Source organism: Drosophila erecta, unplaced genomic scaffold (genome assembly GCF_003286155.1).
Source record: "Drosophila erecta strain 14021-0224.00,06,07 unplaced genomic scaffold, DereRS2 tig00000021-arrow-pilon, whole genome shotgun sequence".
NCBI classification, from domain to species: domain Eukaryota; kingdom Metazoa; phylum Arthropoda; class Insecta; order Diptera; family Drosophilidae; genus Drosophila; species Drosophila erecta.
In genome coordinates, this window is record NW_020825198.1 from 1,352,677 (window position 1) to 1,374,147 (window position 21,471).

Consider the following 21,471-nt stretch of genomic DNA (forward strand, 5'->3'; position numbering starts at 1 on the left):
TAAATTAACTATCCAAAGAAATAAACGAGTGCTTTGGTTCTGGCGGTCAAATTCAAATTTCGATAGAAGCGTTTATCTTTCGATTGTTTTAGGCAGGCTTGTCTATTCTAGCTCCCCAGCGACGGTCACTTTAATTGCTTAGCAAAACAATCTGAAAATTCGAAATGTCGGACGCTGTGGACAAAATGTTGGCGGGAATGGGTAAGTACATCCTTACTTACCAATACAAGTGCTGTGTTGGGTACTCATTGCTCCAATTTGCAGCTGCCAATCGGCAGACCATGACCCGCCAGTTGGCCAAGATAGACGAGATAATGGAGCGGTCGAACAACACCTTGTTGCACATCGAGTCCAACAGCAAGGCCCTGAATCATAATGTGCCTTTGTCGGAGACCCAGAAGATGTATAACCTCAGGCCGGAGGCAGAGATGGCCCTGTCCAAGATCCTGGAGAACTTTAAGGTTCTCATGTCAAGCAGTGACCAGCGGGAGGAGGCATACAGCGCTCTGGAAGGCTGTCTGGCCTACAGGCACCGCGTGGAGCACCTTGGGAGCTCCGTTCGCAAGCTGGTGGCTCTCTACGACACCGTAGGCCAGATGATAAGTTCACAGGAGGAGCAGTATGCTAGCGAGGATTCCCCCTAGCTCACAATATTATAGCATTTATTATCGTATTATCGTTTAACAATAATTTAAATAAATTTCTCTAAGCGAGATCTTCAAATCATCCCCATATTGTAGCTGCTGATTTGGTGGAGGGTGTAGGTAAGCACCTCTACGAACATCTCCAGGCGAGCCAGACTGCTGGTGGCCAGTATGTCTTTGGGATTGGGCAGCTGGAGGCTGTTGGAGCGCAGGTAGTTGAGCTGCTCCATGTTGGCGGCGATGGTCACAAGCTTCTCTTGTTGCTCAGGTGTAAAAACATCTGGTGGAGACTCCCCGCCAGCTGGCATGAGCTTTTCCAGCTGCTGCGCGAACCCATGGAGCTGCGCCAGCTTCTGCTTGTATATGGTTTCTGTGGTCTCCAGTGCGGCTGCCTCGTCGTAGATTTTGGTTAGTTTCCGCTGGAACACCTTAAAGTCATTGTACACGTCCACGGCACTGCGCTGCTCCTCCAGACGCGTCAGACTGAGGGAAATGTTGGAGGTGTTGATGCCTATGGCCACCGACTCGTCTGCTCCTCGTAGGAGCGTTGAGTTGGTGCGTTGCAGCTCTCGCTTCTTGGGCATCTTTTGCAGGTTGGACGGGTACTCCTCCAAGGTCTTAAAGAGCTCCGCATATTCGGCTACCGAGCTCAGATCCTTCGGGGGCGTGGTGGCTGCCGCCTCCTCGTCCATCATCTGCTGCAGGCTGTCGAAAAAGGCCCCCGGTTTCATCACCGTCTTGGACACGCACACGTCCTTTAGGTTCCTGACATGTTGCGCGAATTTTTTGTACAACTTGGAAGAAATTCTGCTAAAATCTACATTCGTTTCCATTTTTATTGTTTATGCTTCACTTTTCCTTTGATAACTTGGTTTGAATGGCTTGCGCCGCAGCAATCGAAAATCGATTACATCAGAGGTGGCCGTTTAAATTTGAAAGCAAAATTTTTGTTTTGAAGAATACATTTATGGTTGCATAGGCTTTTGGTTTTAAATCAGTAATAAAAATATTTGGAATTTAATTTTTACAAGCACTATTTTGTAAGTTTATTACATGTATATCGAGGTCTTGAGCGATTTTCGCGAGATCTTAATAGGCAGTTTATACCTTCTGAAGTTTCGGTTTATTCAATTCTGAGTCTCAGAATTACAAGGTGGCACTCATCCATATTCCGACTGAACGGTGAGCGAAAACTGACCCTTTGGGATGGTATTGGCATGATACCAGATGCGTGTGTCCACCAACACAGCATCTCCGGGCTCCACATAGAAGGAGAAGGGCTGGCACTGGTGGTCACATTCAGGAGCAGGGGCCAGAAACCAGCTTTTGTTGCCACTTAACTGCGCTTGCCACATCAGGCGTGGGATGTAATCAAGCTGCACAAATTGAGAGATTAGGCTTAATTGTTGTGGATGTTTTGTTGTTACTTACATGCATTACAGCTCCTTGCTCGTAGCCCATTAAAATGAAATCCGTGTGAGGCATTTCAGCATCGACGGGCAGGAAATGCGGGCGGGGATACAGCTTTCTGAGCTCCGCCAGCACAGCCGGCTGGCAGACACTCCAGCCAACGAACCAGGGCACTCCTTGAGTAAGATTTGAACGCTCCGCGGACATGGAAAACACATGCTTCAGCGACTTGAGATCGGAGTTGAAGTGCAGAAACTGGCAATCTGAGTCCATAGCTCCCGGGACGCTCTCGTACAGCTCTTTCATGAAGGCAAAGCTGAGGTGCTTTTGGGCTGGCCAGTGAGCCACCGCCCTCTTCACAATGATGGGCATCGAAGAGTACGCGTGCGGTGCGAACTCCTCCATGGTGAGATTGGCCAGGATCAGGGGAGCCCTCACTCCTTTACAAAACTCGCAGTCGCTAATAGGCCTAGTGGCCTCCCAGACCAAGTAGTTGTTGGGCAGAAAGCAACGCACTCCGAGCAGAAAGGAAATGGTCTCGAAGAACACCGGGGTGGCCACCATGATGAAGAACACTATACCCAGCAGCCAGAGCAGATTCAACCGATTCGGGTTGTGGTCCATGTCGCGCGTCTTACGGAACGCCTCCTCCAGCTCCTGTGTGGACACTAGTCCAGTCCTCATCACATTCCGATGTAGAGCGTCCAGTTGATCGGCTAAGTCTGCACCCAACCGCTCGCGAACCGACTGCATCCGGTTGCCCAGCGTCCGCGTGGGGCGGCTGATGAACTGGAGAGTCCAGCACTTTATTATTTTGCATCTTTTGAGTGTTTATTATTCTCACCAGAAACATTTCCAATTTCCGCTTTGTTTTGCTTCCAAACAGCTGAGAACGATAGGCTTATGGCGCGACCTCTTGCCTATCGAGTTGTCAGGGTTACTTGACTTTCAAAATTTTGTATTGGTGGTTTTGGTATTTACAGCTAAAAATTTAAATAAAGCCACCACCAAAAAATAAGTTATACAGTTGTAAGTACCGCTTTGATTTACATTGTCAAAACTATTTAAGAAATTTGTAATATTTATAAACTCAAGAAATCTTAGTATAAAACTTAGTATATTTAGCAATCTGGCTTCAGTCACAAACTGTGCTCATACACTCGGCAACCCTGTCAGCCGTTCTTCGTATATTTTAACGGTTCGCCCGCGGTCACACTTGTCATTCACTTTTCGCTCTTTGCTCGGTCGTAGTATCGGCCAGCAGCTAAAAATTTTGAAAGATATTTCGGGTTGGGATTATCTGCCGATTAGTACAAAGCCAACGCGACAATAACTCAAAAATGTGTCTTGAATAGTGCGTGCATTTACGTTTTCATTCATCTTGTATCGTTCATCCGGGCCTTCCACCTCACACTCCCCCTTTTGGCTGCCAACGTGACCCCGAAAGCTGTCCTTCTAGCACACACTTTCACTTTGCAACAACAACAGGAACAACAAATAACGAACAAATAACACAGCATAAACAATTGTTGTGCAACACTTATTAGCAAAACGTTAGAGCGCCCATAATGTCGGCACAGGAAAACGTTATTCGCGTTGGATCGCGAAAGAGCGAGGTAAGTGTGTTAAAGTCGTCGAGAACTAAAATATGTGCATACTACATCCGCTTGGAATTCGAATTGGAAGTGCTGCATTTGAATTTCAATCACATTTTGGTGGCTCTCCCTTTCTCTCCCGTCTCCGCCCGCCTTTATGCAAGACTTGTTGCTCTCCGCGTGGTGTTATTGCAGTTGTTGTACTTGCTCTGCTTTTTGGTTACTGTTACACAATTCGCTGTAGCAACACGCACTTTTGCAGAATGAGAGGCAGACAGAGAGAGAGAGACCAAACTAATACAGTGCACTTTCGAAAAGTGAACCGAATGGCCCATCTAACTAGCTGAAAAAACAGAAATATATTTCTGTATCGAGCCCGTACTGTACTTGATTTTTGTATTGTCCCCATTTGAAAACTTGATTTTAAGCTGGGCCTTTTAATAATATTTGTGTTAATTGCACTGAGCCACCTTTGATCGTGCTTTAAGTGAAGGCCACCTGTCTGCTGCTGGCATTTCAATTTGAAATTACTTGACTTATTTGCGAGCTAAGTGCCCCACTCTCTCCTACTCTCGGCTCATTTGCATTTAATATTCACTCTATTAAACAATTAAACACTCTCCCCCTCCTTTCAGCTCGCCCTGATTCAGACCAAACATGTCATCGGCCGTCTGCAGAAGCTATATCCCAAGCAGAAATTCGAGATCCGTAAGTGAAAGTCGGGGTTAGTAAATATGGAGCCACTGCCTGGAAGGGGAATTGGAAACTCATGATAAGCAAACTGGAAGGGAGTTGGAAGTGCCCAGTCATGCTGCACATGGGGATTTGGAAACTGGAAGCAAAGCATGACTTGTGGAAATTCCAGCAGGAGCCTTGCTTATCGCGTTTTCTGATAGTGGTCAAAACAAATTTTACGCCTTTTTAAATAGGATTGCGTACGATCGGCTTTAACATATCGGCTCTCTATCTTCCGGCCTCTCTCGCTCTTTCGCCATCTCTTTTCCGCTCACGTGCCATTTGACAATGTCAATGGCTAGTGCTGTTGTTGTTGCTCTCGAGATTAGGGAATGCCAAAAAATATTACAGTGGTGGGCCAATATCTAGCTGTTTTGAGTCACCAATCTGCTCTGGCCATATAATCCGTTGGCATTTACCAATTATTCTTACGTACCTAAACTACATTACGTGACAATTTTTGTTTGGATGAAATGGTACCATCGGTCTATCTGATCGATAAGGTTCGCACTTTCTGCCGACATTACTGGGAAAAGTGTTGAAATTTTATTCATACAGGCATGTTGGGCACCTCCGAAACCGATAAGATTGGCCCGTTTATGGAAATACATTTAGAAGCACCCACGTTGATTCAATCGATGTGGCTTATCATGACTAGCACCATCGTAATCATTTAAAATTGTTGGAGTTCACTTGCCCCATCCATATTACATTAAAATGCAATTTGGCAAGTGCTTTATTCAGCACCTCGCACGCAATTTCCCTCTTCAATATACACTTTTATTCAAATTCTATTCCCGGTCCGATAAGCAAAACATTTGGAAAAGACATTATCGTTGCGTGTTCCTAATGGAAAAGGGGAAGTTGGGGAGATATTCGTATTCCGTTTGCATGTCTCGCTTGATTGCTGTCATAAAGTGGGGAACTTGGGGTGCTATTGGGTTCCTTATCAGGTGATGATGACATAACAAACTGCAATTAGGGGAACGCCATCCTTAGATGATCGATATAAGATGTCCATTTTAAAAGGGTACCATTTTTGAGGTCAGAAGGAGTCAAATAATGACGATAATGAATAGAAAGTTAAATATTTAGTAGATAAATAATGGAGTGCCTTGTTTTATCCGATCTAATTGCATTTTACAGACACCATGTCGACATTTGGCGATCGTGTGCTAAACGTTTCACTTCCTAAGATTGGCGAGAAGAGCCTGTTCACCCGCGACCTCGAGGATGCGCTGCGCAACGGAGGCGTTGACTTTGTGGTGCACTCACTCAAGGATCTGCCCACAGCCCTGCCAACAGGAATGGCCATTGGAGCCGTTCTGGAGCGAGAAGATGCACGGGATGCGCTGGTGCTGCGGGACAACTTCAAGGGCCACACGATAGCCTCGCTTCCAAAGGGCAGCGTGATTGGTAGGTGTCATACACATGGGTGAATTGTGATTAAAATGATTAAACTCTACGCCTATCCACAGGAACCTCCTCCCTTCGTCGCACGGCGCAGATCCGTAGGATGTACCCCCACTTGACTGTGTGCGACATCCGTGGAAATCTAAATACTCGACTGGCCAAGCTGGATGCCGCCGATTCCAAGTTTTCCGGCATCATTCTCGCTCAGGCTGGCTTGGTGAGAATGGGCTGGATGAGTCGCATTAGCCAGGTGCTGGAGCCGACCGATTTGCTCTATGCCGTTGGCCAAGGAGCCCTGGCCGTGGAGTGTCGGGCTAATGATGACCAAGTGCTGGCCATGCTACAGAAACTTATGTGCCTGAATACAACGTGCCGCATCCTAGCAGAACGAAGCTTCCTCAAGACTTTGGGAGGTGGCTGCTCCGCCCCAGTGGCAGTTTGGAGCAACTTAAAGGGCGAGCCCTTGAATGGAAACAGCCAGGAGGTGGGACTCTCTCTCACCGGTGCAGTTTGGAGTCTGGATGGCGCCATAGAGATACGGAACCACCTGGCATGTGCCTTAAATGAACAAAAATTGGAGGGGGAGCAAAGGAAACGAGGGGCCCAGGAGAAAGCCAGTCAGTTGCAGGAGGAGAACAGCAACAGCTGCGATTCTCCGCCAGCCACGAAGCGTGCCCGAAATGGCAACGACAGTTCCGGTTCGGACTCGAATTCCAGCAGCCCGCGCCTGCAAGGTAGCCCCCCAGTGATCTGTGAGGATGCGGCTGCATGCGAAGCTCTGTCCGGTTACACTGTGAATCAGCTCTCGGATCTGGCCAGTCACTGCCCAGTGCTGAGCAACAAGAATGTGCGCTCTTCCGGAGTTGGTGGTGGCGATGCGGATACCAGCAATGCGAATACTACTCCCCGTCAGTGTCCTCTTCGTTTGGTGGGCGGTCAGGATGTGATGGGCCAGTGTCCAGTACCGCACAATCAGGCAAAGGCTCCTGCCAAATGTCCAGTGGCGCATGCAGATTCCGGGGATTCCTTTAGCGCCAAGAATGTTATGGAAAGTGATTCGGCCACCACTGCTCACTGTCCACTTCAGATGCCCGTGGGACAGGACTTCATGGGCGAATGTCCGTACGTTAATAACGATGTGAAGGTATCCTTTGCCCAAGCTGGAAAGTGTCCAGTGACTGGCGGTGTGGCAGGCACACCAGCTTCCATTCTGCCCACACCACCGAGCAGCAGAGCCAGTAATGCCAGCAGCATTGGCGATGAAGTGGATAATGTGGCCACTTCCTCCAAATGTCCGTTCGCGGCAATGCATCAGGGCAGCGGTCTGGAGGCGCCAGACAAGGACAACGGAAACGCCGGCCCAGCCAAGTGCCCGTTCCTGCAGAAAACGGTCCAAATGTTCGACTACGCCGACGAGGAGCAGCCGACGCCGCAGCACTCGGTGCTCATTGAGGATGTGCAAAACCTGTTCTGCGGTCTCTACCAGCACGCCTGTTACAGTCGGGGGATCTACGAGAAGGCCAACCAGTTGGGCAAGACGCTGGCGGAAGACCTGATCAAGCGCGGAGCCCTCGAAGTGATGAAGGTGGCCCAGGCAGAGATTCACGGCAAAGTGGCGTCGTCTTGAGCCCGTCATCAAAATCATCGTTTACATTAAGTAGAAAAGTGTAACTAGACAAAATATTTTCATCCTCGTTTCTGCTTCGTTGTTGAAGAACTTCCGTGGAGAATTCATGCTTCCATTCATTGCTTTAACATCTGTATTGTCTTCAATCCTTCTGCTCTCCCCGGCGAATGAATAGAATCGCTTATGGTTGGTTTCCGCGTGAACGTTATTATAGTTTTGTTTTTGTTTCGGGAATATGACAAATAAATGTATAAGTGAACTTAACAAACTTAACTTTTTCTCCAGGGATTGAAACGAGTAAAATGTAGCTTTTTGCCATTTTTTATTAACAGTTCATCGTTCAGTACAAAATAGTTGTTTACGGTCAAACTAATCTATATACTCTTGGTGAGTACAAATGGGTGGTTCCACGTCTTAAATTTCAAATTAAACTCATGTTTTGTAACTTTTCGAATCGAACTTAAAACGTATTAATAATAGTTAAAAATGTATGAAGTAACCTTGTTAAAAATTGCAGTTTTTCTCGGCTTTCATCAACTTTATATAGATCCTTTCGAGGTTAGCCATTGAAAATTTTAAGCCATGTAATGATACTTACCTAAGCAATAAGCTAACGTAAAACTATATTGGTCAAGAAGGAAATGATAAACAAAAAAAAAACGGAGTCTAGTGCAACTGGTGGCGCTTACGCAGGTGAGAGCAGAGGTAGTTGGCCTCCGTGAAGACCTTCTTGCAATGGGCTACGCCGCACGGCAGCCCACTTTCGGAGCCGCAGTCCGAGAAGTGAGCCACGTAATCCATTTGGTTCTTGTAGATTTCCTTGCATATAGTACACTTAAGTTGGGAGGCGTGCTTTTTCTCCATGTGCGAGTCCAGGCGTTGACGCGTTTTGACGAACTTCCCGCATTGGTCGCAGCTGAGGACGGACTCGTCGGCGGTTGAGTCACCAATGGACTCCAGGCGAGCCTTTTTGTGGGGCTTCACGTTGTAGTTTATTTCCTCCACTACATCTACATCAGATGTGGGTAGCGTGTCCTCAGATTTGTCTTGTTTCTTTCGTTTTTCTGCCTTTGAAGACGGACTGCCAATGATTGAGGACACAGAAAGATCTGCCTGGCTGGTAGTGCCCTTCTTAGCCTTCTTAGCTGGCGACCGAGGTGCAATCATGCTCCCATCAACTTCGTTCTTAGGTCGTATAATCTGTTCTTCTGTGGGTCCTTCATCATCCTCCGCAGTGTTGTTACTCTGAAAAGCGTCCAGAATTTCCACAACCTCATCCTCTTCTCGCAGAATCTTTCGGTTGTTGGACTTTGCGCCTTTAGTAGCAGGGCTTAGCAATGACTGCTTAGTTCCTTTATCATTCTTGGCAGTTCCCAGAATGTCTACGTCCTCATCCTCTTCTTGCAGAATCTTTCGCTTGCTGGAGTTCGACACTTCAGCACCTTCGCTATGTAGAGCCATGTGCGTTTTTAGCGACTGTTTGGTGGCCAGACACTTCTCGCAGACGTGGCACTTAAATACCTTAGGCTTGTCAACGCCGTGGGCGGTCTTCATGTGCTCCTGCATCTGCTTGGCGGTCGTCAGCTCGCAGTCGCAGATGTCGCACCGAAAATTAATCGAATCCGCCCTGGGAGTGGAGGTGCTGGAGCCATTGATGGCAAATGTGTACTCCGAATCGATCACGTTCTCCAGCATCCTTTTCTTCATTAAAGGCTCATTTAGGGCTTTAAAGGAGGCGATTTTGGGTGCTTGAGTCTTGTCTGCGTCCTCACTGTCTGTGCCCTTTTCACTGTTCACTTCTTGGTCGCCTACTTCCCTAACCACTTTGGTTTCATTCTTAGATTTGATCTCCTCGGTCTTCTTCCCATTGGACTTTCCTTCTTTCGTCTTTTTGCTTTGACTCACAGCCTTGGGTTCCTTTGCCTTTGCCGCACTTTTTTTCTTACCCTCTGACTCTTTTTCCTTGTTTTCCTTCGCCTTAGACTTGGCCTCGGCCTCGGTTTCAAAAGTGCGTGAGTGAGCGTCCCGTAAATGATTTTTCAAGGTCTTAAGCACTCCGAATGTCTTAATACACAAGGTACAGGAATATATGCGAGGTCTCTGAAGGCCATGTTCCTTCTGCAGGTGCTCCTTGTAGGGGTTGGGAAACTTTGTGTGAAATGCGCACTCTACACACTCAAAGTTGTTTGTGTTAATGGTGATCGGACCTTTATCGGCGGCCTCCTCTTCCTCGCTCTCGGTCAGCACTTCGATGGCATCATTATCGCCGTTGCCAAACAGATTAAGGAAAACCTTCTTAGTGGACGACACCTCTTTGGCGGGCGTCAGCTTCACGGAATCGTTGAGATCGTCCTCTAAAAGTCGAGATAGATGCTTTTTGGGACTCTTATCGAGTTTCTTTGGCGAAGCATTATTGATCTTTATTTCTGTATCAGCTCCATTGATAAAGCTCGCCGGGATAGCTGCTATGGACTTGCTGCGCTGACGGATGGTGGTGTTCTTCTTTTGCACCTTAACCGCCTTCTTATCGGCTTCCTCCTCATTTTCTGCCGCCTTGCTCTTCTTGGCGGGCTGGGCCTGCATCCTATCCACAGTCTCGCGGACCTTCTCGATTAGTGCCGCACTGGACATAAATGTGGAGGTACAGACGAAGCATATCTTGATGGGCAAGGATGCTGGGATCTGAAAGAGGGCAAGATGATTCGAGATAAGATTGAGAAATCAGAATGCCGCCCTTTCCAACTCACGCTTCTGTGGGTGATGGTCTCCAGTACGTCTGTAATTTTCCTGCCCAGGAACACCTTCTGAGCAGAAAATACGCTTTTCGGGCTTTGGCTTGTGCCGCAATGGTCGCATTGCACCTCCTTTTGCGCTTTGCTGACCATATTTTCACTAAGTTGTCCAGTAAAAACAAAACCAGAAATCAAACAACGTGCGCACGTTTCTTTTTTTCTACAACGCTACAGTTATCGTACGCAACACAGCTCTGTTAATCAACTGCAGGGCTGCCAGATTGGGGCACCCTAATATACTAAATAGCTAATGTGCTTATGTTACAATTTGAGTTTAAGCAAAGCAACTGCAGGGTGCACAGAACGAATTTTTTGAAATGATGAAATGAATTTTACTTGAATTTAGTAACTCAACATTTAAAGAACTACCTATAAAGATAGCAATTTTGAAAAACATTACGAATGCAGAATATTATAAATTCGGTCACACTAAGCTTGACATTCTGTTATTGGTCACATCGCTGTTACGTAACAGCCAAGCAGGTCGATATATAATCGATAAATGAGCGATATACTTTGAACTTGGTTCGTAATTTTAAAAGATGTTTATTTTGGCATTAGAAGCTACAGTAATGCAAAATGATATGTTCAATTTGTTTCTTTGTGTTGGTGCTGGACTGGATGGGCTGTGCCGTTACTTTGTCTTGGACTTTTTGTGTCGGTTCTCGCGCCTGCAAACAAAGAGATGAAAAATGTTATGAATGACAGACAGGACAGCAAGGAATACGCCAGGATCAAGCGAGCGGTTCGCAGTTTTCATGTCTTAAATGTATAGCTTTATTTGAATACTTTCTCTTGCTCCTCATCTCCTTCTCATAGGCATAATATATAGTACTGTGTTGTGTTGAATTTGTTTCAGTGTGTGGTTGGTGTACTTAGCCGACGGTCAGTTAACTAGGCATTACTATAGGTATTGTTCATGTTGTTTCTGTTAAATATACTTAATATAAATATGTATTTTCCTTTATTAGTTATCCTCCTTGGCTCATCCGATTTCGTATGGTTTCGTAGTGCCTCGCTTCCGTGGGTGGTTACTTGAATTTTCGTTAAATTGTGGGTTACACATATAAAAAATATTTGCGTCCTCTCACGCTACACGTTTATATAAATATGTTTCTTGGGATTGGGACTGCACACTTACTCTACTGGAAAAACCATTGAATAGTCTTTCGTCTTCCTTCTTCTCGTTATTTAATACAAAATGATTTCGCTATGGCAAAACCCGGATTATAATTAAATCATACACCTATACTTCGCTTAGCGACTTAGTGAAACGATTTTAATTTAATTTGATTTGCAACTAGCCAAGTCCACGGTTACAATTTCGAAAAGAATCACTTTATTTTGATTTCAGATCTGCCGGGAAGTGTGGTCAATGAACAATTTTGATTATAACACTCGTTAAAAGCGTTAAACGAGATATAGGTGTACATCGTGCTATTTGTTTATCCGAAAGTTATTGCTTTAATGGCGCCGAATTTCGATTCATTAATAAAGTGCTCTTTTAAGCGGAAAGGGGGGAAAGGTTTTTAAACACAACAATTCAAAGTAGTTGGGGCGGGAGGCAAAGTAAAATTAAGAGTCGTATAGGACTTCATTCGTTTCTTTTTGGCACATTGCTGCACTTTATATTTTTGCCATGTACTACAACAAGTGGTTGTTTCTCATTAATCTTCATAAATAAATATACATAGGTCGTATGCTATAAGAAATTGCTGTACAACAACAAGTGAAGCGTGTAGTGGTTGGATGTCGGGTGCTTGAAACATTGGTAGTTATGATACTCATAATAATTCATAATTTTATGCATAGCGAGCAAGTAAGGTGAGCCTTGCATTTGGCGTGGCTCGTTCGGGGGTTCTGGTTATCAATGTGTTATCAATCCATTTTTTAGAGTGTAGAAAATAAATTTGTTCTAAAATGTCAGTCTATTGCGCAAAATCTACATTTGACGTGATTTCTACCCGATTTTCGTTAGTTTAGTTGCAAGTTTTGTTTCTCTTGTTTCTTTTGTTTTCCTTTTTGTATTTCGTATATAAAAAATTCCCTAATATTTATGCATCGTGTCGTGTATCGTTCGTTCAGCTCAATCCGCCATCCGCAATTCGTGTGCGATTGCGAGCGATGCGATTCCGTCCGATCTCTGATCCTCTCCGATCCGTCGACACGTCGTCCTTGATTCGTGCCCGCATTTAATGCCAGGCCAGGCGGACGAGTTGGTGGGGATCGGAGGTCGGAAATCGGGTATCAGGGGAGGAATCGGTCTCCTACGGCAACTAAATACGTCATACAGCTATTGCTACTACTGATCTACGACTACTTAGTGGCTACGGGGGGCACTTAACCTAGCTTCGTGTATGCGTAGGCGCAGATCACGCCCACCACAACACCAGCGGCAATATATGTGAGTAATGACCTTCGTTTCTTTGCCGCCAGCTGGTTGTCCTCGTTCTCCCGCTGCTTCCGCTTGATGTCGTTGACCTTCTGCTCCAGGCTGGCCTGGTATTCGTTGCGTTTCCGCCGCTTCAGCTCGTTCTCGGGACTGAAAAGTATAAATTGGCAGGGAATTAGAGGAATGGCCATGACTTCTAAGGGTGGTGGATGAGAACTACAATTTTACCTGGCTGGGAGCTGGCCTGGAATTGGATCGATGCCGTTCGCCTTGTGCTGCTCGTCGACTGGCACCGCTGGCTTCTCGTTGTTGGCATTGACATCGTCGGCATGTGGCTGTGTTGTTGCGGGCACGTGGCCATTAACTGGATCAGCATCGTGCTCGTTAATGGTCTCGTACTCCTCATCCTCATCTGTGTCGTCCTCGTCGTCGTCATCCAGCAAGTAATCCTCCTCGCTGTCCGACTCGTTGAAAGCTCTCACGGGCAATGGCGGCAAGGGACGGCTGTCAGCCACCTCGGCATCGTGGATCATATCGTGCTGGTTAATGAAGTTGTTCAGGGCGTCCTTGCTCAGCTCTTTGCCGATACTCTCAGCTCCATTAGCCTGGGCGGCGCGCATGTTTAGCGAAAGTATACCGCCGGAATTGGGGGCCAGTGGCAGGTTAAGCGATTGAACGCGTGGCGGCAACGGCGGCGGCAGCTCATCCAGTGTGTGTGTCTCAGTGTCGTTGCTGATGATGGGTTCTTCAGCGTCGAGAAAGGTCTGAAGCGGAAGCAAAAGGTTAGTCTCGGTTAATAATCAGGGCTGCCACAGAAATCTCTGTCAACCAGAACTAGCGGTTTCTTCTTTGCATCAATTTAAAAATAATCATTAATTTCTGATACTAGATCACATAATAAATACAAACGAAAATAATACATTTTTCTAAATGAATCATAATTCCAATAAGCAAGTGAAAGATTGAGTAGAAATCTAGTAATCCTGCGACACATATAAGCCTGGAAATTTCTGTGACCCCCAGTAGGAAGAGCGATGTGCAATGTATACGGCGGCGCTTGGCAGCCCCCAAATTTGGCTCCCAAACGCCGACCGCTGGTCGCGCATACATACGGGATCGTGCAGCTTTTTGATGCCCTCGATGATCGCCTGGTAGGAGAAGTCCAGCTGGTCGGCGGTCTGTATGAGGCCCATGCGGTAGCTGCGCAGCTCGCAGAGCACCTTGGACACATTGCACTCGCCGTACTTGTCGATCAGGACCAGGCAGCAGTCCACCAGGCAGAAGGTGCCCGACCGCCCGATTCCGGCGCTGCAGTGCACCACGGCTGGACCCACGTCGCGGCTGAGGCAGCCGGAGTCGCGAACCTGCTGCAAGAACTTAAGGAATGCATTCGGCGAGCTGGGAATGCCAAAGTCCGGCCATGTGGTGTAGTGGAACTGCATCACTTCACGACTCTGCTGCGTTTCGAGATCGGTTAGTCTAGAGAAATGGTCAACGGCAATTGGTCCATATGTATAGCAAGTTTAATGGCGAACAACTCACTTGAACCATCGCCGCACAAAGTTCTGGTAGGTCTCGAGACGGACGAGCTCCACGGTGAGCTTGACGTGGGGGAGCTTCAGGGCCTTGTCGGCTCCCATCTCGTTGGGCCAGTAAAGGTGGCACTTGATCTGTTTCTTCTCCATCAGCTTGTTGAGCATGAGGATCGCCCTGGACTTCTGCTCCCATACCATCAGCCAGAAGTGGCCTACTGTGTCCACCAGCGGTCCTTGGGTCAGGATGTACTGGCGCTCGGCGCGCTCCAGCTGAAAAATATTGGTTGCTTGCGTTACGCATTAACTTAGGGGCATAAAAAACGTGACCCACCTGAACCAAGTTCGCATTGATGTAGTCCACGCTGCCGCGCTTCAAAACAATGCGGGAATGGTCGTACGGATTCACATCCCGATAGCGATTCAGGCCGCGGTTCGTGTGACGTTCCGATTCCGAGGTGCTGAACTGCTTCTCCTTCGCCTCCCTGTCGCAAGTCTCACAAATTTCCTGGAATTTCGAAAAAAGCGATTAGTACAATCGATATTACCCATAACAACAAAGGTTGAGGGGAACGTTTGGTCCGTTGACTGCCGAGTTATCAGTTCATTTTCAGGCGCTAAATCGGGGGATTTTGTGAGATTTGCGCTGTTTACCCAAGGGTTCTAGATCTTAGAAGACAACTACTTTAATGTCCCGGTTATATAAAATAAGCCCAAATTGATCTTCCTTCTAGTAAAAATGTAGTTTTCGGGTCAAAACCATTTTAGGTAGTTTTAAAGACCCTAAGTCCAAAGTAATCTAAAATTTATGTGCAAAATGACTCAACGCATTCTTCGATAAAAGGGCCAATAGCAAATAGTTGTCGATTTGCATTGTTAAAACCAATATCAGTGTCTTTTTTTAAAGTCATTCAAACTGGGAAACTTTTTGAGGCGCAATAAAGCCTTTTACAATCGTTTCGTGTATTGGTGTTCCGAGAAAATGAAAACGTTCAGACTCATAATGCTCTGATAATTTGTTTTGAAACGATACATTTCTTTGACTGACTCGCGAGCTAAATGTAAGAAAACCCAAACTAATGTGTCAATAAAAGCCCGTTCCTGGGCTTGCAAAACTACAATGTGCAGAAATCAAATTTATTTTGTCACGGGGGTTGCCCCATTAGCGGTGATTCACCACTTGGGCCACCGATAAGGGCTCCTCTGGGTTGGGAAACCCTGTGATTGCAGCGATAGTAGATACATGTACAGGGGAAATCAGACTGGCAGGGCACCATGGCGAATACCAACAGCCCACACAGCGGGCGTGACTAATTAGCCAAGCGATGTGGATGATGGCGATAGCATTACCTTTATCAGCCACATGAAATGGGAATTGCTGGCACAGCTGAAAGAGCCCACCGGACAATCGAACAATCGGATCCGACTACCGAACCGGGAACAAGGTCAATGGCGCCAACCTGGCGATGACAAGTGCTCCTCAAACTTGGCTCAAAGTTAATCACATGCATGCGGTGATGAGTAACCAGCAGAAAGAGCGATTTAATATGGTCATCAGCTAAGCTTGCGTTGATTGCAGCTCGAAAATCAGTTGTTGTCAGTTCGTCATGTTTCAAAAATGAATCAGCTGCACGTTCTGCAGCCGAGCTGCTTTTAAATAACTTCAGAGTCATATTCTTACGCAATCTCCAAATCTAAGGGGCGGCAATGACCGATAAGGGAGCTTTTCCTCCGTTCTGCTGATAATTCCTTAGAAACGGGTAGAAAACAGTGCACTTCATATTTCTCGGAACTCTTCATTTCAATACTATTTTTACAATCACTTATTTGTCGTCCGATTATCAACAAGTCACGTGAGAATATGCGCAGATAATTGAGCTATTTTATTTAAATACTTGCCAATGATTGCCAAGACTTTCAGATAAACTCTGTATAAAGTGGCATTTTTTCTACCATGTCAAATGGAAATGGATATAAAATATGAAATCAGCAATCAGGCCAAACATTATGTAAATCCATAGCTGGCATTTTTCTATTGCTAGCCAGATTAAATGCAATACAAAACAGTTCTTCAGCTCCATTGAACATTGAGTCTTGGCTCGTTTACCAGCTACATACTGTTTTTTATGCTCGTTGGCTATTCAGGTGACCCTTCTAAACGGAGTGGCGAAATCTGAGCGAAGGCGGGGAAATCTCGGGGCTTGGGTTTCCAAAGCGTGTCGTGCAAACAGTTTTATTATTATGTTTCTGCTTTACCTTGCAACGCTCGAGGAAAATCGAGAAACAGTAACAAAAACATTGCATGCACGCAGAGCATAATTGCAGCGATGGATGAAGACCACTTGGCCAAGACGAATTCGACATACCCTTCCCACATACTAAGCGAGTTAATGAGATATATAGCTCAAAGAATTCGAACTAGCAGGGATGTTACCAACAAGAAAGCGGTCACCTGTTGATACCAACGTCTGGTCAGGATTAGAGTACCCGCTGGCAAGGTATCGGGGTGGAGAGGCGTCGTCACAGTCCACGGAGGTTGTCATAACGAGGCGGAGTACGTTCGGTGGGATGACGATGGAATGGATGGATCGAGAAGGCGCTTGGTGTAAGCTGATAGGGAGCAAGGAATACGAGGGTGAATACCTAGTGTAACGCACTCCGTTCAATGGAAATGATTAACCATAATGTGCGCAAAGAGCATAGCAAAACATCCGAATGCGTCATTGCGTTTTTGGCTACAGTTCAACTACCCTATGATGGGCTATCAAATTGGGAAATGTAAAATCGATTTTAGGTTTAAAAGGTTAACAGGATATGTTCGTTTTGGTTTCAGAAGGCATAAAGTCACAAAACAGAATTAATTGGCACTTAATTTATATTCTGTTCAAGTAATGTTAACCATATCTAAGCTCATAAATAGCGATTTATAAATTTGTAGAATGTGTTTTGAAATTTTTTAAAAATAAGACAGATAAGTGTCTATAATACATTATCACCTTCATAGGAATTGTAGCTAAAAGTAATTGAAGTTAAAATTGGGGTAGGTCGGGTCTTGTTTATGAAATTATCGAAACAATTTTTTGTTTTGACATTGATGTACTTTTTTGAAAACAGAATGAGTCAATGCTTACAATCTGAAGAACAAATAAGATTCACCGAGCTTACATGAATTTTACGAAAGTAATATCAGTAAATAGAAATTCCAGAAGTTTGATTCAAGCTGAAAAAAACCCTTTTCATTTTATGAGCAACTCTCATTTGAAAGGCTATTTCGAAACAACTTGAGATGATTTACTCATCGTTGATTGGAATCTGAACGGCAACTTAAGATTAATTTTACGAAAATAATAGAATCAGTAAAAAGAAATTCCAGAAGTTTGATTCAAGCTAATAATTTTAATTTGATGAGCAACTTTCAATTGAAAGCCTATTTCGAAACAACTTGAGATGAGTAAAGAACGTTTATTGCGAATCCAAGTGTTACCTCACTGGATCGACTTAGTCAAGTCGCACTGTATTTCAGTAGAAATGGCTGGTAGCTGTTTTTCCAGCCAGTTTCGACGCACAATTGCGTGCTGCTTTCCAGTTAGCTGGAAAATTAGATTATCCTCGGCGCGAGCACAAAGGATGACGAACGAGGATGCCGAGGAGCGGGCATCCAGAAACGAGATATTTGTACACACGACCATCTACTGTGTCATCCTAACTGCGGAGTGGAATTCCGTGAAATCCCAATTCAAGTGAGTGGAAGCGCTGGAAGAGGAACATAGGAGGAGGAGGAGGAGGAGGAGCAGCAGCAGCTGAAGACACAGTTCGCCGGAACTGGCTATAAAGAATGAGCGGACGAGGAGGAGGGGCAAGGAGAGGATTCCGACTCCAATTCCGACAGGCAACCAGAAGCAGCCCAAAGCGAGACTCAAAAAACCAGACGCATGCCCTTTGTGCCCCTGTGTGCGTGAGCCTCTCTCTCCTGCTTAACACACACACATGTGTGTGTGTGCGAGTGTGCGTTAGAGGAGTTCTTCAGTGGAGAGCACTGTCGCCCCTCCACGATTTATATTTTGTTTTTGGGGAACGGCAATAACAAGCACAACGAGCTTCCCAGAAATCGCCTCCAATTTGATTTGGCCAAACGAGAATTCGCGGAATAGCTCAAGCGCTCTATTGATAGTCAAAGGAAACCGTTTTTGGGGAAAGGTACAAATGTACACACGTATAGCAAAATAGCAAGCATAAATAAGCCAAATACACACACACACACACACGTTTGATGTAGAATGCAAAGTAAAGTGCAGCAGGTGTGCGCGTGTGTGTGTTGGTGAGATTCTGTTTGTACATTCTTTTTCAGTGTTTTTTGTTTTTGGCCAAAGCCTGGCTGTCAAAGGAACAACAACACCGCTGGCACACAACACACACACACACACACACACGCACGTAAAGCTCGCCACTGCACTAGTATTGGTGGTGGAGGCATCTGCAGAAGCCTTTTGCGCACTCATCACATTTTCGTGGAAATCGGACCGCCAAGGAGCTCTGGAAAGGTGTGTACTCCGCATCCGTGGCGAATCCTTGGCGACCCGAGCTATGCCACAATCGTTCATCCAGTTTTTAACCAGTTTTCAGTGCAGTCGCAGTTGTTGTTGCCAATTACCTTGTAGAAGCGATGCCATTGCGGCCCTTTGTCCTTGTACTCCGCCTCGATTTGCAGACGGGCCGTGGCCGCTGACCCACTCCCACTCGTTTTCTGCTCGCTCATTGTGCACACTTTGCGATTTGTAGCGATTTAATAACTTTTAATTTGGTTATCAGGCGGCTGGTTAATTTCAGAGCAGAACTAGAGCTGGACAACTCACGACAGTATCGATGTATCGAGTATTTGAGCTTGCTAGTGAAAACACATTATCGGTATTTTCAGATCGATATCAATCGATAGCTCGATTGCACATCACTATAATAATCGCATTAATTATCGATATCAATCGATAGCTCGATTGTACAGCACTATAATAATCGCATTAAATAGAGTGACCAGGCGCCGGAAAGATTTTCGCTCCACAGCTTATATTTATAGGAATCGGCCGCTTAAAGGCGTTCTGAAGGGTGCCCAATCAGAGACTGTGAAGGTGGGTCTTTGTAACAGTTGTAAAGACCAGGAAGACGAATAATATTTTGTACTTATAATATTTGAAATTTGTTTTTACATTCAGTTGAGTAAAATATTTCAAATACAGAACGATTAATAGAAAATATAAAAGCTACCTTTTAATATAATAAAATAAATATTTAAAATACAAAAATTAATACCATAAAATACCGATGTAACAATAGCCTATCGACGACAAGACTATCGCGTAGTACGGAAAGTATCGAATAAACAACTGTTACCCAATTAATTAATAACAACAGAAGCCCAAGCAAAATGCTGACCCGCGTGTTCCGCCTGGTTCACGACAGGCGCCTGAGTGTGCCTGTCCTGCGTTGCTTCCACCACGAGTTCTCCAAGCCGCCACCACAGCCAGCGAAGGGCCAGGAAACCGAAGGTGATCCCGCAAAGACTTTGGTTGCCGGCGTGCAGGACAAGTACAAAATATTCCGTGATGAGGAGGCCACGGAGATTTTCGATGTGGAGGAGGCGCGCCATCAGGAGCAGGAACTGCCAGAGCAGGAACTGGAGCCGGATCACTATTACGGCCTAAATTTAAAGAGTAGGTTGAGAATCGTCCAGGGAGAGCTTCAATTTAAGGCTTGTGTCCCTTTGCAGGAGGCGTTCGCGGAGTGTTTGATGTTGAGGACTTGGTGGAGCTGCTCCGCAAGGAGAATGTGGACGACATATTCGTCTGCTACGTGCCGGAGAACCTGAAGTATGTGGACCACCTGGTGGTCTGCAGTGGACGCAGCTACCGACACATGCTGACCACGGCGGAGTTCGTGCGCCGAATGTTCAAGATCAAGCGGACCAAGGGTGACATTCTGCCACGGATCGAGGGCGATAAGAGCCGGGATTGGATGGCCATGGACTTGGGTGGGTATTGGAATGAAGGCAGATTCAGGCGTCTCTACTCTAACACGTTCCATTTCCATTTAGGCAATATTGCTCTGCACATATTTTCACCGAGTGCTCGCGAGGAATACGATCTGGAATCGTTGTGGGCCATTGGCTCCGAGTTCGACCGCGAAAGCCAAAAAGCGCACAATCCATATGGCGATATGTTCATGGCCCAAACTCCCATTTCTGTTGTGGACAATTCTAAACTAAAGACTTAAAATTGCTTGGCTTTCCTAATTCAGCATAAAATCCGCATACTGTGCACTGGCGTTCTATGTGAATTTAGTTGGCTGCGATTAGCAACGAATTCTGGATTTAATACACATGCAAAACGATCGCTTTCAGCGCGATCTGAAAAATGCAAGGTAATGAATAATTATTTCGGTTATTCTCGTGTCATGGCCAAAGAACAATGCGATTGCCCATCTCGAGCTAGTTTCCTATTGTAAAATAAGAGTTATTTTTATATACTTCGATGTTAATAGCTGATACTTGCGCTTTGCGCACTTTTCTGTTCGCCTGTTATCTCATATCCATATATGCCAATACTTGAAAGGAAACTCATGAGTTCGCAGAGTTATAGAACAGGCGAAGAGAAAGATGATATATTATACGGTTGTCTTTCAATGTGCTGCAACTGAAACCCAGCATCCACTTGCTATTGCAGGTAAACTAGCAATATATAAATGTAGGCAATATAAGACTACTTTTGCTAATACTTTCTGAATCGCCTGAAAAGTTGCAGTTAATTATTGGTGGCTAAATGCTGGCGCCACCTATTTCTGAGGATCAGTTATCAAATTGCCTCAAATGAGGGCACCTAAAAGTATGCGCACAGAAGTATACTATAAGCAGGGGAAAGCGCTCTCCTGTTTCCAAAAATAAATGAAATCCCATTTTTATCCTTGAAATGTCAAAAACAAAGTTTTACATTTGAAATGTGGTATATTTAATTTCGTCTGGACCGAGTACTGCTGGTGGAATATTGGTCGCCTTCTCTCCATTCAACTGGCAGACAGTACAGTTTTAATAATGAGCATGTAAAATAAACATACAACAGCCCAATGTTCTACACTTCACATTCAAATTTTCCGTTCATTCAAAACAAGCCATTTAACTCAAATCCCGATGGCTCGAATATATCCTGCGGCGTTTTTTAATGACTACTTGCTCAAAACACAGATACGCCCACTTAATGGTGTTCATTGTGTTTTTATAGTCATCGGGCGAGGTGTGAAGAAGATTAAATCGCGATGAGGCTGTTTTCAGCACATTGATTTGTGGG

General features: G+C 45.5%; 7 protein-coding genes across 10 annotated transcripts; 3 read left to right on the forward strand and 4 right to left on the reverse strand.

Moving 5' to 3' along the window:
• Positions 1-93: 93 nt before the first annotated feature.
• LOC6545727 (augmin complex subunit msd1) lies at positions 94-726 on the forward strand. Its single transcript, XM_001971087.3, has 2 exons — positions 94-201; positions 265-726. The coding sequence occupies exons 1-2, from the start codon at positions 165-167 to the stop codon at positions 642-644; spliced, it is 417 nt and encodes a 138-aa protein (XP_001971123.1). The 5' UTR covers positions 94-164; the 3' UTR covers positions 645-726.
• Positions 645-1,555, reverse strand: LOC6545728 (augmin complex subunit msd5). Its single transcript, XM_001971088.3, has one exon. The coding sequence runs from the start codon at positions 1,475-1,477 to the stop codon at positions 719-721; it is 759 nt and encodes a 252-aa protein (XP_001971124.1). The 5' UTR covers positions 1,478-1,555; the 3' UTR covers positions 645-718.
• Positions 1,556-1,592: 37 nt separating this feature from the next.
• On the reverse strand, positions 1,593-3,037 carry LOC6545729. Its single transcript, XM_001971089.3, has 3 exons — positions 2,899-3,037; positions 2,076-2,843; positions 1,593-2,020 (listed from the first exon to the last, which is right to left on the reverse strand). Exons 1-3 carry the CDS (start codon positions 2,905-2,907, stop codon positions 1,805-1,807), a joined length of 993 nt encoding a protein of 330 aa, XP_001971125.1. The 5' UTR covers positions 2,908-3,037; the 3' UTR covers positions 1,593-1,804.
• A 148-nt stretch (positions 3,038-3,185) lies between these two features.
• On the forward strand, positions 3,186-7,681 carry LOC6545688. Of its 2 annotated transcripts, none has more exons than XM_026977214.1 (4): positions 3,186-3,670; positions 4,285-4,373; positions 5,531-5,800; positions 5,863-7,681. In XM_026977214.1, exons 2-4 carry the CDS (start codon positions 4,307-4,309, stop codon positions 7,422-7,424), a joined length of 1,899 nt encoding a protein of 632 aa, XP_026833015.1. In that variant the 5' UTR covers positions 3,186-3,670; positions 4,285-4,306; the 3' UTR covers positions 7,425-7,681. The 2 variants fall into 2 exon arrangements, with proteins under 2 accessions (XP_026833015.1, XP_001971126.1); XM_001971090.3 differs by having other exon boundaries at positions 3,187-3,670; positions 4,285-4,357.
• Positions 7,682-7,729: 48 nt separating this feature from the next.
• LOC6545689 (zinc finger protein CG2199) lies at positions 7,730-10,442 on the reverse strand. The gene is made up of 2 exons (XM_001971091.3): positions 10,172-10,442; positions 7,730-10,106 (listed from the first exon to the last, which is right to left on the reverse strand). Exons 1-2 carry the CDS (start codon positions 10,307-10,309, stop codon positions 8,091-8,093), a joined length of 2,154 nt encoding a protein of 717 aa, XP_001971127.1. The 5' UTR covers positions 10,310-10,442; the 3' UTR covers positions 7,730-8,090.
• A 378-nt stretch (positions 10,443-10,820) lies between these two features.
• Positions 10,821-19,036, reverse strand: LOC6545690 (tyrosine-protein phosphatase non-receptor type 61F). 2 transcript variants are annotated; one of them, XM_001971092.3, is made up of 7 exons: positions 18,792-19,036; positions 14,475-14,648; positions 14,151-14,413; positions 13,721-14,087; positions 12,837-13,372; positions 12,633-12,758; positions 10,821-10,887 (listed from the first exon to the last, which is right to left on the reverse strand). In XM_001971092.3, the coding sequence occupies exons 1-7, from the start codon at positions 18,894-18,896 to the stop codon at positions 10,851-10,853; spliced, it is 1,608 nt and encodes a 535-aa protein (XP_001971128.1). In that variant the 5' UTR covers positions 18,897-19,036; the 3' UTR covers positions 10,821-10,850. The 2 variants fall into 2 exon arrangements, with proteins under 2 accessions (XP_001971128.1, XP_015013560.1); XM_015158074.2 differs by lacking the exon at positions 10,821-10,887 and having other exon boundaries at positions 10,970-12,758.
• Positions 19,037-19,162: 126 nt separating this feature from the next.
• Positions 19,163-21,097, forward strand: LOC6545691. Of its 2 annotated transcripts, XM_026976789.1 has the most exons (4): positions 19,163-19,263; positions 19,469-19,845; positions 19,902-20,162; positions 20,226-21,097. In XM_026976789.1, exons 2-4 carry the CDS (start codon positions 19,560-19,562, stop codon positions 20,402-20,404), a joined length of 726 nt encoding a protein of 241 aa, XP_026832590.1. In that variant the 5' UTR covers positions 19,163-19,263; positions 19,469-19,559; the 3' UTR covers positions 20,405-21,097. The 2 variants fall into 2 exon arrangements, with proteins under 2 accessions (XP_026832590.1, XP_001971129.1); XM_001971093.3 differs by lacking the exon at positions 19,163-19,263 and having other exon boundaries at positions 19,388-19,845.
• The last annotated feature ends 374 nt before the right edge of the window (positions 21,098-21,471 follow it).

What these genes read in the sequence shown, in the direction of transcription:
- LOC6545727 (XM_001971087.3), top strand. Translation starts at nt 165, where the DNA reads ATGTCGGACGCTGTGGACAAAATGTTGGCGGGAATGG. An exon ending in CAAAATGTTGGCGGGAATGG is followed by an intron (nt 202 to 264) that starts GTAAGTACATCC and finishes TCCAATTTGCAG; the next exon opens with CTGCCAATCGGCAGACCATG.
- LOC6545728 (XM_001971088.3), bottom strand. Translation starts at nt 1,477, where the DNA reads ATGGAAACGAATGTAGATTTTAGCAGAATTTCTTCCAAGTTGTACAAA.
- LOC6545729 (XM_001971089.3), bottom strand. An exon ending in AGCAAGGAGCTGTAATGCAT is followed by an intron (nt 2,021 to 2,075) that starts GTAAGTAACAAC and finishes CAATTTGTGCAG; the next exon opens with CTTGATTACATCCCACGCCT.
- LOC6545688 (XM_001971090.3), top strand. Translation starts at nt 3,623, where the DNA reads ATGTCGGCACAGGAAAACGTTATTCGCGTTGGATCGCGAAAGAGCGAG. An exon ending in TTGGATCGCGAAAGAGCGAG is followed by an intron (nt 3,671 to 4,284) that starts GTAAGTGTGTTA and finishes CCCTCCTTTCAG; the next exon opens with CTCGCCCTGATTCAGACCAA. An exon ending in CAAGCAGAAATTCGAGATCC is followed by an intron (nt 4,358 to 5,530) that starts GTAAGTGAAAGT and finishes TGCATTTTACAG; the next exon opens with ACACCATGTCGACATTTGGC.
- LOC6545689 (XM_001971091.3), bottom strand. Translation starts at nt 10,309, where the DNA reads ATGGTCAGCAAAGCGCAAAAGGAGGTGCAATGCGACCATTGCGGCACA. An exon ending in AGACCATCACCCACAGAAGC is followed by an intron (nt 10,107 to 10,171) that starts GTGAGTTGGAAA and finishes GCCCTCTTTCAG; the next exon opens with ATCCCAGCATCCTTGCCCAT.
- LOC6545690 (XM_015158074.2), bottom strand. Translation starts at nt 18,896, where the DNA reads ATGAGCGAGCAGAAAACGAGTGGGAGTGGGTCAGCGGCCACGGCCCGT. An exon ending in AATGGCATCGCTTCTACAAG is followed by an intron (nt 14,649 to 18,791) that starts GTAATTGGCAAC and finishes TCGAAATTCCAG; the next exon opens with GAAATTTGTGAGACTTGCGA. An exon ending in TCAAAAAGCTGCACGATCCC is followed by an intron (nt 13,373 to 13,720) that starts GTATGTATGCGC and finishes CTTCCGCTTCAG; the next exon opens with ACCTTTCTCGACGCTGAAGA.
- LOC6545691 (XM_026976789.1), top strand. Translation starts at nt 19,560, where the DNA reads ATGCTGACCCGCGTGTTCCGCCTGGTTCACGACAGGCGCCTGAGTGTG. An exon ending in TTACGGCCTAAATTTAAAGA is followed by an intron (nt 19,846 to 19,901) that starts GTAGGTTGAGAA and finishes GTCCCTTTGCAG; the next exon opens with GAGGCGTTCGCGGAGTGTTT. An exon ending in TTGGATGGCCATGGACTTGG is followed by an intron (nt 20,163 to 20,225) that starts GTGGGTATTGGA and finishes ATTTCCATTTAG; the next exon opens with GCAATATTGCTCTGCACATA.